The following is a 14,112-nucleotide window of genomic DNA, read 5'->3' on the forward strand; positions in this document are numbered from 1 at the left end:
CTTGAAGCCTTGTCCGTTCAGTTCGTTGTAGCCATCTATTTTTTTAGCCTTTGCAGCCTTGTTAATCTATACCTGGTATATCTGTAATAGGAGAGTGTAGGAAACTTCCCTGATGTTAGCATTGTGTTAGCGTGCGTCTATTGGTGAAGTTTTATGCATTCTAATTAACTCAACAAAAACATGAGGATCCTCGTCGATACATAGCGACTGCTGTATATGTTGATTGTATAAGATTTTCGAGACAACTGGCTGAAACTCAAACTGATAAGAACGTCTAAAAATCCTTTTGTCTGAAATTTTATTTTATCCTTGGCTCAAAATTTATTCAATAAATTAATAATTTTGCCCAAAACCTATATGTAACGTGATAATTACAATTCAATAATTTTCTGTAGTGATGTGAAGACTTATAAGTATTTTAATAACAGTCAAAAAGAAGAAGAAACCAAGATCACACGTCAGATATAGTAGAAAAGGTAACATCTTTACAGTAAATTAGGGTACAAGCTAAGTTTTTGGTAAGAATAATGAACAACTACCTAAAAGTCCAATTATTACTAGACGGTAAAATCCCGAGCGGTAGACCAAGACGTAGGCAGGAGATTTGTTCTAGCACTGGTCTAGTAGATACATGTTGTGGGTAACTGTTCGAGTTCGCTATCATTTTTATCATGAAAAACACTAGATGTATGTTCTAATAATTAAAAAAATTAATAAGTTATTTTTTTTTTCAAGTTGTCTAATAGAACTGGGTTATAATTTATGTTTCTATTCACTAGGATTGCAAAGTAAACCCTTACCAGCCGGAGTGCCAGTTTCCTTGCCATTGAGCGAGAAATTATTTCCTGAGGTGATTTGTTATTTAATTTATTTTTATTATGTATAATTATATAAATTAATTATTCATAAATAACATATAAATTAATATTTTAAAAACTGTCTTTCGTAGTATTTTCATCATCTGGGATATAAAAACCACTTAGTAGGGAAATGGCACCTTGGCTATCAGACACCAAGTCACCTCCCTATGAGAAGAGGTTTTGACACCTTTTTCGGCTACCTCAACGGTTACATCAGTTACTACGATGGAACTCACTCACAATCGGTATGTAAAATACACATATACGCATTTACTCATATTAATATGTTTGAAATAAAATGTCATTATTACAGCTGAAAAAAAACAAAACAAAGCTTTTTTGGGCTTCAAAGCTTCAGAAACTTACTAAATTACTTGCTTACCCCTATGTCCTCCACGTCAGGGTTTATCGTAAGTTAAAATCTACATAGCCCGCACTTTCCAATCCACAAACTACCCTTGACCCGATTCAGATAAGAATGCCATTTTTCTTGCAGTCAACGAATATTTGCCAATCTATTATCAGATGGTAATGTTTCGGACACTGTTTTACAGACATGAGTAAAACATATCCGTCACTTCAATATATCTGGTGTGAAAAAAGGAAAGACGAAAAGTGCTCTCCGAGTTAGATAACTTTTACAAGCTAAGTACTAGCTTAGAAGAGCCGAAAAAATTAAAATTTATCCAACTATTTGGCAATGGCAACTCATATAATAGTCTTCAAAGGGCCAATAAAACGATAAATTCAAATGAAAGCTCATTTCTTGACCTAATGTTTTTCATTTAATGTTTTTCAGGCGAATCCAAATTATTTTCTGCAGAGGGATGTTCGGATTAAAGAAAGTGTTAAGACAATTATATAAAAAAATATAATATGAATGTACATATATAAGTTTTAAAAAATTAATCTTTTTTTTAAGTTTAAGTCTTTTTTTTTTTCATCAGGTGCTATGGGTCTTATAACATCCCTGGGTCTCTAACGTATTTTGGGCGGCTACAATTTATTTTCTTTTACGTCTCCAGTAATGCTAAGCGATGATTGAATTCATTAAAATTATAAGTTTGTTCATTTATAAGTGAAAAAAGGATAAATAAAAATTAGCAAATACTGTTTGTACTGATATATTTAAAACGTGATTAAAAAATATGAGTTCGCCAATAAAATTTATATTAGACGTATTTCTACTATTAATTAAATTATTTTTACAGAATCGAATGATTTATACAATAGATATGTATAACTAATTACAACAAAATATATTATGAACACAATTAGCCTATAGATGAGGAATTTAAAAATAACCTTTACTCATGGACCTATATACCTATATAGTTGAAAATGAAAATGTTATTGTATAATGAGTTTTCTAAAAAAAAGTAACTTAGTTTTTAGTTTAACGCCACAATTATACTGTAATTCATTTTTATAAAATTAATTTTGTTGGAAAACCTAATTACATTCCGAATTGTATTGTTTATCATATGAAAAATTATTATTTTTTTCCCCGAGTAACGACTTCCAAAGGGAAGAATGGTATATTTAATCACATTTCATTTGAACACAGATAAAAAATTTTATAGTTGAATAAATTATCATTTAGTAGTATATAAATTATAACTGAGGGATTTACTTCAAACAGGAGGTCATTTGTCACTAGTGACCCATCCAGGTAAACCTAGAACTCTTCCTGGAGAAGTATCAGAATACAAACGAAAAGTTGAATCAAAGTGAGCGATTTCGTACGTAAGGGGTACGAGTATAGGAAAATACTATATAGGCAGCATAGGTTTCATTTACTTCATGGAGTCGGATTTGGCGGATTACAGAACTTAGTTAGGCTTTAGACATCGAATACAAAACATTTAAAAAAACAGAGCGTACAGTGAACCTGTGAAGGTTAAGAAATTTTATAATTATTATTTATGAAACCACATTTTTAATAGTCACGATATATGAATATGAATATGAAATAAATATGATATATATGAATGTCAATATGAAATAAATACGCTTTCGGAAAAATACAATATAATACTAATGAAACAGTTCAAATCACGAGTTAATACGGTTAATATATATATATGAACAAAATGGAGAAAAAGTCTCATGGCGTACTAGACTGATTAAATATTTATAACTAATCTAATGTTGTTCCTCAAATATTCAAATTTAATTAAATAAAAATCAGGTATAGAAAAAATAAATTTATGTTTAAAATTATAGGAATATCATTGCAAACAATGAAGGTATCGAATTATTTTTAATATGCAACTGGAGCAGTAGGGGCTAGGGATTTCACTACCCACATGTATCTGGCTGAACCGGTGGTAACATGGATATGTGCGGCTAGAACGGTTACAGGTTAAAAACCACCTGTAATTATTTTAATTGTCATTAAGAATATGGGAATGCTGGCCGATTTTTAGAAGGGAAAAGTTGGGGAAAACTTGCCCTGAGCACCTTCAACCCACGTGAAGAATAATTGTGTGAAACAACTCTCATGATATTATTATATTGTTGTCAATCAAATTATGGTTTTCTTGCTTTGCACAGTTTTTTACAGGTTATTCATCAAGTATTTCATTAGAGACTTTATTCCCACTTAAATATTGTTCATTTGTAAAATGTAGATGAGAGGACATGGTGCATTCTATTTACCATAGTCTTTGCAGGGAGTCAACGGGCGGGACGTGAGGAGAAACGAGGAAGGCGCTGCTCTAGATGTGTACGGAAAGTACTTCACCAATGTGCTTTCTGAGGAAGCAGTCTCCGTGATCAAGGAGCACCCGGACCGAGGGGGTCTGCTCCTGTTCTTGAACCACGCCGCTCCCCACACCGGCAACTTGGCCTTCCCCAGGGAATCCCCTCCTGGTCTGCCTGCCAACGCTAGTCACCGTCAGATCCTCCGAGGTTAGTACTGCATCTTGCTAAATAGAATCCGAAGCCTGTGTATTACAACGTTTCCTAACATATGGTCTGGGAATTGCTAGGACCCGCGAACAACGTTTAAGGTGTCCGTGTGATGTCATTTAGAAATTAATCTGAAAATATTATAAATTAAATGGTAGTATTTGTTAAGCCGTAGGTTCTGATATGAATTACTTTACGCTGCTTACTTACTGCATTAGTTACACAATCCTAGTTTACAACCACGTCAGTATTGTACTCATTTAATATATAGTATGGGAATGCGTCGATGGTATTGGTCCTATTTATTCCAATTTCATGCGAACTTAGAAGAGTCTAGGAAACTTCAGACCTCAAAGTAGGTACAAACCCATCCACCAATCTCCTATCTCACCCCCACCTCTGGCTATCTCACCCCATCTACCAATCTCCTATCTCACCCCATCCACCAATCTCCTATCTCACCCCATCCACCAATCTCCTATCTCACCCCATCCACCAATCTCCAAGCTCACCCCATCCACCAATCTCCTATCTCACACCCACCTCTTGGCATGCTAAATAAGTGAACAAAGTGTGTTGAAGATAGATGGATCCACCAGCCGGAATGGTCCCTCCTCATTCCTTGTTAGCCCCTGGCAAAGGAGCTACTTATGTAAAACCAAGCTTGTCTTATCTTGTAATGCCGCAAGGCAAACCAAGATTTAATGTTATAAGTGTATATTTATTCCTTAGCTTGTAAGTACTAAATATAATTGTATTGTTAAATAAATAAATATAGGAGGTTAGAAAAAAAAAGAAAAAAAAAAAAAGATAGATATTCACAGTCTGATCTGGATACCAACCTAAAGTTTGTACATAGTTTTGTAAATAAATATATTAAAGTTTTTATATCTTTTTAATATAAATTAACTGAAGTCTACTATAATCCACACTGTCCTTGAGTTCTGTGATTCGCAGAAACAGTAAAAATCTCCATTTGCGTAACCTATGTCATGACAGATCTGTAACTATAAAAATATCTTTAAAACTAGAATAACACGGTTATAAAAGACTGTATTTTTATTACTTTGAAGCCCAATCGAAGTTGTTGTTTTTTTTAAACTGATTTTTTAATTTATTAATTTTTAATTTAAAAGTTGTCAATTATTGTAATATTGAATTTCTAACTTTAATTATTCGTGTAAACTCATCTGTTTTTCAGATGGCTAAAGTCAAAGTTCAACATTCTATTATATCCTAGGGTTTTCACCCACCATATTGAAAAGGAAGCATAGCACCTACTGATTTATTATACACTAATTTGTTTTGATTTAAGGACTAATTAAAAAAATTTCGTATGAATCCTTAAATCAACCTGATTATTACATTATTTGTTAAATTGCAATTTCTAAAAATAACATTACAATCATAGTAACCACAACAAATAACTGTTCTTCCCATACAACACTTTGGTTAATTGTTTAAACGCAGCTTCTGGCACAACTTTATATCTTAAAATATAAAATACATAAAAATTAAAAATAGCGTATAAATACTTAAATTCGCTATTTAAAAAAATAATACATCAATCAAAACTATACAAATTAATTATAACAATTTCCATAAAAAAGAACCAAATTTATGACTGCAATACAAAACAATTTCCATAAAAACCAATATAGGTTCTGTCAACATTGTTTTTCTCAAAAAGCCTAAAAGCAATGTTTCTCTACAATGGCGTAATATATCTCTAACAATATAGATCAATATGAATTTTTATATATTTAGTAAAGTATTTCCGTATCAATAGTCTCGAGTAAAGAATGGGAGATTTCTAAATAATTAAATATCAATTTATTCTTACTAAAATGAATTCGATCACAAATATACTTTATCTTGGTTTATTCTTCACAATATTTGTTTAATATTTACAGAAATGGTGAGACATCTTGACAACTCAGTAGGGGACGTTGTTGCCGCCTTAAACAACAAGGGGATGCTCAACAACACAATTATAGTGTTCTTATCGGACAACGGAGCCCCAACAGTGGACGAGCAATTTCACTATGAGAATCATGGTTCAAATTGGCCTCTCCGAGGGGTGAGTTAGAGAATTTATATTTTAATTATACATACAGTGGACTCTTGTTAATCCGAATTAATGAAAATCAAAGGGATATTGATCAGGGAACATCGGGGGAGGAAATACTTTATAAATAACAAATTAATTTAAAAACAAGAACTATAAATATAATTACTTGTAAATATTTTTACAATGTTAATCATTGTTCAGAAATCAGAAATGTATTGTTAACTATTTATTTTCTTGCGAAATAATCTTTTTGTAAGTACATACATGCGTATTTTCTTAAAACTCATAGTTAATTGTTTTTGAAATAGCGTAAACGTTCATTGTATAAACAAATATCTCATTGAAGACTAGTTAACGAAAAGGTTAATTAAATCCGCTGATAAAAAAAATTGAGAGTACATTTCTACAGAAGTACATTTCTGAATTTGAATGCATAGTTTGGATTCTATTTTAAATAAAAGGAGTTTATATTTTTAACTAGATTGTTGAGCACGCAAGGTGTAGATGGATACGCTTTAATTGAATGTATCTATAAACGAATTGTATAAATAAAATCACATATTCACTTTTTTTTTTAATGAGTTTAACGAAGTTTTTTTTTAATGAGCTTCAGATTAGCAAGTCCACTGTAATTAGCTGCTATAAATGCAGTTTTTTTTTTGTACAGTTATAGATTATTAACACTAGAAACGTATTGCTTCCTCAATCAATTCTTATTTCCAGTGGGTTTATTTATATTTAATTTTTTTTAAATATGAATTCATTATCAAAAATAATAATGATTTTTCAAAAGAAAATATGCAATTTCATAAATATACTACCCAGATGGCTGCATTTTTATTTTACACTCGAAAATATAAAATTTCCTCATGAAGTGCAGGATCCATGAGATGATATATCTTTGATTAATGCTTGTAATAATAAAGAACTAAATGGCAATTGTCCAACAATATTTGTCGATACGATTCACCAGATTTTTCTTTCTTACCTTACATTTTGTTTTATTTTTATTTACAATAAACATTATATAATGCTTCTAAATATATGCAGGTATTATTTACATTTTACCTTGTTTTATCCGAAGGTATTTTAAGAAAGAAAGCAGGAAAAGGAAGGCCCGCTGTGTGCAGGGGAGCACTGTGGCGCTTAGCGCCGTCAATATTTATTCCGGAGTGGGGAGGGACCACTCTGCTGCCTTTTATATATTTTATTTGAGTTTAGACTGGGTCTGAACCCCTTTCCTGGGCGAGGGGAACAGTGCCTTGCCACCTCCCAGGTTTTGGTGGGGTGGCTAACTCCCAATAGAGAGGATTTGCACAGGCCTTCAGCCGATTAATGAATTTGATGTACCATCAGCCTATAAACTCCGAAAGAGAGGAAGCTTGAGTTTCAGCTGGATGGCACTGTTACTTCGGAAGATCTGCCGAAGGATGGAGTTCTGCAGTTTTTGTAATATCATTCCTTCTTGATCTGTAATTTCAGTAAATGTGGTGACGTGAGCAGGCGATACAGCCTATGCGATTTCTGCTTGGAGATCTTCAGTCTATCCCTAATGGGATTTGAGAAGGTTAGGTGCCTATCTAGTGTCACGTTATGTAAAGGATAGAGTTTTACCCGCCCCTAACTTCATCTTCCACCGTAAAGGTCTTTGGTATGGCGATGTTCTTCCCTTCTTGAAAAGAAATTACGATGGCATCCGTCTTCGCCAGGTTTACCCGAACGCCTATATCCTTGAGAGCATCTATGATGGTGCCATTCACCAGGTGTGAGAATTCCACATATTCATATCCCACAAACATTCCAACAAGTAGTTGAACAAATGATTTGCCGATATGGAGCCGACCTTAGGCAACTCCTTTAATCGGAATTATCTCTTGGTTGTTATTTAATCCTACCTTACGCTTGCAGGTGAAGATATCGAACCGGGACGGAGGAGTTCGCACCCCGTCCTTCATCTGGACGTCGATGTTGAAGGGGAAGGCCAGAGTGAGCCAGCAACTCTTTCACGTGACGGACTGGCTTCCTACCCTCTTTACCGCAGCTGGTCGATATTCATACAAATATTAATCTCTTGTCGGAGTAGTCTTTGAGTAACTAACAGCGCTACAATATCTGCCTTGTCCTAATTGACTAACATTTGGCTGTGAGAAATAACAGTTTAGATTCACGAGAATAAATGAACATAATATGAAAAACTAAATCTAATTATACATTGTGTTGATGTTAATGGTGTATACTTGTAACTTAGTTATATATGTGTTGGTAAATTATGGTATATAGTTGTAACTGTAGTTATGTTTGTGTCAGGGAATTAATCAAATGAATTGATCCAAAAAGGTTCTAACAACAAAAATTAACAAAACGATCTTTCTCATATAATGTGACTAGTGCTTGATGATAGTAATGAATCAATCTATAATCAATACCGAACGTTCCAAAAGTGAAAATATGTTAATTTTGTCAAACCTGAGACTGAAAAGTTAGTTAGAACCTTTTCAGCTCTTCGATAAATAAAATAAATAATTATAATAAATGTTAGCGTACGTTACTTGTGATTAGTATAAATTATACTAACAAAATATAAACCAACTGCTTGAAAAGGGTGCAAGTGACCAATGATAGGTTTGAAAAATTGTAGCCGAGATATCTTCGGCCTGGACGGGTTGACTCTTCTATTTCGTGACGGCCCACCAGAACTTGACCCTCCCACTCTGGTTGAAATAGGTTGGTTACCTATATGTCAGATATTCTGTTACCTATATGTTCAAATCTTCCCTACATGTCAGAAATATCCAAGTACAGCGTAAAAAAAAGTAAAATGTTTTAGGTTAACTTAAAAAATCTACACACCGTATAATATTTAATTTTCCAATTATTAGCGGCGTGGAATAGTTAGTTCTAATAACAGTAGACAAAACATATTTAGACAATATAATTTCACGTCAAAATAAAAAATTAAGGTGTTTCTCACAAAGCCCTAATGTCTATTAGCACTCAATTTGAAGCTAATTAAATGTACCATAAAGAAAGTTCTAATGATTATCTATGTTCGTTGCAATTTTCATGATCTCTTCTACTATTGGCAACATTTCATGTTTCGCTAAGTTTCACATTTTCCTTCTTTTACAAATAATTGTTAAAATAATATAAGTTATATGATATAATATTATACATCAACCTCACAATTATTTCAACATGGATTATAATTATAAAAGGTTTGTTACAAGGATGAATTCTGAACTTGGTAACACCTGATTCAGAATAAAAGTACTGAGCGCTTTCTCACGATATCTAGTTCAAAGAGGACCCAAGGACTGTTTTACTTTCAGAAACAGTTCCGAACTTGGCGTATGTGCAGGCGAAACAATTTGATTATTAGTAGCTGATTCGTCGTAACAAGAAACCTGCACTTTTTTTACGTTTACGTTTTTTTTTTTTTTTTTTTTTTTTTTTTTTTTTTTTTTTATGATCCCCTTTCTGGCCATATCTAACATACGCCCCCCTCCCGCCCGTTGTCCACAGTGTACCCTGTTCTAACCATGGTGGGGGATCAAGTTTTCATTTCGTGGGATCGCCACATAAATAAAAGTCGACCCTCCAGGTCGGTTTCGAAACGGCACCGCTGCGGTCGTAATTGCAAAGACCTACACATAACCTCCCTCAGCTACGGACGGCCTCTAGTATACCTGTACTACACATGCCTATGTCTCAAACGTAGTCATTAGAACAAACCTAAAATTTGTGTGTAATTCGACGAAAATCCAATTGTATTTTCTCTTCATTCCTGATGCCTACAGAGTATTTAGAAAAAAAAATACGACGAGATTAAAACATAACTTATTCTCATATTAACACTTTCCATAATGGTGATTTTCTGACCAGCTCAGTTTTTGTTCACCATTTGTATTTAGTAGTTTCCAAAATAGCATACAGCATCAATTCTCAAAAAGTGGAAAAATCAAACAATATCCCTTTTTCAAAAGTTTTTTATACTTGGTCACTTAAACCTCATTCTAAAGGAATAGATCTTATTAATTATTGTCCTACTAAAAATGTAAATTTTAGTTAGTAATACTTGTATATTGAAGTTTGTAAGTTATTTCGCATGCACTTGTAACTAATGGTTATTCCTTGTGGGTACTAACTGAATGTCTTTTCCTAGTGTTGTAATGTAAAAATAGTAACATTGTCAACTAACTACTAATATTCATGGTTTAATACATTTTACATTAGATGTAAGGAATTTGAGTTTTCTAGTAATTGTACTTGAAGGATAGTTTACTCCGAAACGTTACTTGTCACATTGCGATCAGCTAAATTTCAATGTTTCGATTCCTACTTTTGACATCAATTACTAACGAAATTATATAAACATTATTACGAATTAGTGAAAATGAAATAAATTCGTGCAAATGTTATTACTACATTAAAGAATAAAAAATTAGAAAACTGCCAAGAAGACGTTCTTTTATTATTTTTTATAATTATTATTTATTTATTTATGGCGTAAAACCACCTTTTTAAACACCAATATACATAATTCAGTGCGGCGCATTAGCTTTTAACGTTTATTGTAGCCTTGATTCGTATAACCTTTCAAAAAAACGATTATGCAATTAATAATTTTTTTAATTAGCCGTCAAGCTGCTTGTTGAAATAATTATTTAATTGCTTACATGTTCTGTAAACGCTATTCCAGTAAACAAAGTCTCAAAAAATGTATAATACATAAAATATCATAATAATTATTATATCAGTGACACTGATATATTAATTTAAAATAAATAATTAAAAAATTGTGGATGAAATTATCAAATAGGAATTTGTTTTCAATTTATTCATATATTTTTATTATTCTTAGTAAAAATATTTTAATCGGTCGTGTTTGGATTCATTATAACTTGAATTGTTTAATAATATAAATTTAAACAGATTTTCTAGATTTATTTTGGTTGAGGTCCTTTCGTAAATTACGTCCGAAGCTCAGTGAAATGATAGTACTACTCAGATGCAACAGAAAAGTTCATTTTGGCTGTTGTCCAATTCCGCGTAGAGAAGAAATAAATTTAAATTTTGTATTTTTTAAAAAATATTTTAATCTGGTTCTTTAATAAGCAGTGATAACTGAAAACACTAAAAGTTAAGTAATTCCAAATCGCACAATAAACTAAGCAAAATTTTAACATTTTAAAAGGATATCTTTAGACCTCATACCGTCACAACAAAAAACTCAACAGAACTTTTTGGTTTACCAAGTCATCCACGCATAACATAAGAGATAGAGTTGATAATTTCTTTGCTTCGTGTGATATTAGGAATTAGATACCTCAATTTGTTTTAAAAAATTAATACCTTAACAATAGTGCACGAAAATACACTAGTACCAGACTTAAAACTATTTTTCGAAGATAATTTTAGATTAATAAACTTAATTATTTATTAACTTTAGCAAATATAACTCTATTACATTAATAATTATGGAGATTTTTATTCCATGAATAATATTATGAAGAATGTAAATTTAAGTTATACTGTATTTTGTCAACAAATTGAAGCAGAGATTGGAATAAAAAAAATAATAGAAAAAATATTAACTGGGCATTGATCCCAACAGGAGGAAAGCTATCGGAGATATCTGGTTCCACGGCTATAGACGGCATCGACCAATGGGACTCCCTAATATCTTCAGCACCACCGCCGAGGACCGAGCTTTTGCTGGACATCAATGATCTCACCCAATCGGAGAGCTATATCCTCAACAACTGGAAACTGATTAAAGGTGAAAAAATAAATAAATACAAATCCAGACTATATCTTAAGTTGTAAACGTTTGTTTGTTTCCCCTAGTGATAAGAAATGAAAACATCACTCAGTTTAAGTAGAAACTCTTAGCTGATAATTGAATTGCCAACAAGGAAAATATGAGGAAACATTTTTCACGTTTATTTAATGCTGGTAATCCCTGTCTTGGGAGATATTATCAGAATTTATTAATAGATTGCAACTGATGGTAAATTAATGATGTGGACTGTATTTATTAATAAATAAACTAAACTAAGCATTATTTTTAAAAAAAGGAAGCCTCTAATTCGTGAATATCCATAATAAAGCAAATTGATTTCATAAGGTTAGGCCAAAAGTGGTACGGTATAGCACCTTGATGTGCTGTTTAGTGAATGTTGGATTATGTTCCTTAAACAACTCTTTTATTGCAATTTGTTTATTTTTTAAATTTAAATCGATCATTCCAGACAATATAAAGCAGACACCCAGCATTTAAAAAAAAGAATTTGCTGTCTACCTGACACAACACCCACCCACTAAACCTTTGCCATTAGCTCCAAATCCAAAATACCTACAAATCCTTAATAAACAAAGAATGTAACTAACGTCGGAATCCACAAACTTATGTGTTCCAGAGAGCTAATTACTCATAACTTATACGTTAATTAATAAGAGGATTTTTTATTTGTATTTATTAAATAAATAAATTAATACTACAATAGGCATTTTCAGAAAACATGTGATTAATATCATAATTTTTTCTTACAGACACTCCTCCGCAAATGAGTACTGCATTCGCAACTAAGTACTATGGAGAAAGTGGGGATAGTTTCGTCTACGACGAAATCGAAGTAGAACTGTGTCGAGTAGCAAGGATCTTACCTCAACCACAGGTAACTTACGCCGAGGTGAGAAAGAGGACCGCTTTGAAGAAGAGATGCAACACCACCGAGAAAGCAGTGAAGATGGACTGCCATAGCAGGTACTGCCTCTACGACCTCCTCCAAGACCCCTCAGAGTGCACGGACCTGGCTAGCAGTCATCCAGATGTCGTGCAACTACTTGCAGGCCGACTGGATGACTTCAGGAAGCTGGTGGTGCCCACCGCCAACTGTAGCTATGACCCTAGGGCAGACCCCAAGAACTGGGACGATTATTGGTCACCATGGATGGAAGACGATTCCGCTTCAGGCGCCGGGTCAACTTCTTTTGTCACCAAGTTCTTTGTCTTATTATTGACAGTTAATATTCTGTCTAACGTATTTAGCTAGTAAACGTGAAGTAATCATTAGTCTGTCATTTATAATACACCAATGAAACCGAACATTGGCAGATCCAGTGGTGAATCGGGGGGATCACCTCTACCGAAAAGAAAAGTAAACTTTAATTTTTGGAATAATCCGCCATATCCGCCATATTTTAATCAAACTTAATAGTTAACTATCTAGTAGTAATATATTTAGCAGCGTTATAACGTCGGTAAATTTTTGAGAAAGTGTTTGGCAAATGTCAGAGCCACTGTCAGTCATGAAAAAAGGTATTTATTATGTACACAAAAGAAATTTTATAAAAAATTGAAGAAGATGATTGGGGATGCGGTCAAAGTAAAAACTTTGTGATCTTCACTGACTGAGTCCTTATATATATAATCCACGATCAACTGTAAACTCATCATTAAGAATTGTTAACGCTTCATGTTTTAATCGTAATATAGTATATACAAAAACATTATTAATCTGGATAACAAAAAAATATAGGCAATCTGAGGATGGGGAAAGAACCCCGAAAAAAAAAATAGAGACGAAAAAAAAAGAAACATGTCACAAGTATTAACGGATTCAGGAAATAATCTTTCACAAAATTAGTAGTGACTAAAGAAAATTTCTGAATCCACCCATGAAACCCACAATCACAATGATTTCATTTCGAAAATGTCATTTTAGATAGAAATCACAAATCAATACATTCATATTACACAATTAAGTTAAAGTGAAAATATATATGTGATAAAATAAAAGATAAAACAGAACTGATTTTTTTTTTTTAATGTTTAGAATATACAAAAATCTTCAGTAGATGCATTTCTTAAAAATTAAGATGATACTTAATAGATCATAATATGACCAATTGTCAGTCAATTGGAGGATATTTCCAACCCACCCAAGGAGTGGGAAATATTTCCTGAAATAAGACCATTTCTCGAATATTTTTGGATAATCGATTTCTCTAAATAGCGTTTTAAGCAATTTTGAATATAAAAAGTTCATTAAATAATGTTTGACTACATTTTTCGTAGTTTGACAGTTTTTACATTTCAAATATCCCTTTTCGGATTTCCGAAGTGTTTGGAGGGGATATATAGAGTAGTATATCCCATATACTCTCCCTGTATATGGGACCAACTCTAACAAACAGCATACAAAGTATAATATTATATTATATTACATATATATATAGTTTATACATTAATATATTAAAAATCAT

At 32.5% G+C, this 14,112-nt stretch overlaps 1 protein-coding gene across 2 annotated transcripts in view; it reads left to right on the forward strand.

The window, feature by feature from the left end:
• The window catches only part of LOC106681684 (arylsulfatase B), a 27,822-nt gene extending 14,165 nt beyond the window's left edge, over positions 1-13,657 (forward strand). Inside the window, exons 3-9 of one of the 2 annotated variants that reach the window (XM_014422131.2) lie at positions 780-850; positions 950-1,105; positions 3,527-3,773; positions 5,687-5,853; positions 7,753-7,888; positions 11,459-11,623; positions 12,397-13,657. In XM_014422131.2, the coding sequence (XP_014277617.1) occupies positions 780-850; positions 950-1,105; positions 3,527-3,773; positions 5,687-5,853; positions 7,753-7,888; positions 11,459-11,623; positions 12,397-12,899 (1,445 nt within the window). In that variant the 3' untranslated portion in view covers positions 12,900-13,657. The remainder of the gene's footprint in view (positions 1-779; positions 851-949; positions 1,106-3,526; positions 3,774-5,686; positions 5,854-7,752; positions 7,889-11,458; positions 11,624-12,396) is intronic. The other variant, XM_014422132.2, reaches the window with a different exon arrangement.
• The last annotated feature ends 455 nt before the right edge of the window (positions 13,658-14,112 follow it).

This window comes from Halyomorpha halys, unplaced genomic scaffold (genome assembly GCF_000696795.3).
Source record: "Halyomorpha halys isolate HHAL.00 unplaced genomic scaffold, Hhal_1.1 Scaffold359.1, whole genome shotgun sequence".
NCBI classification, from domain to species: domain Eukaryota; kingdom Metazoa; phylum Arthropoda; class Insecta; order Hemiptera; family Pentatomidae; genus Halyomorpha; species Halyomorpha halys.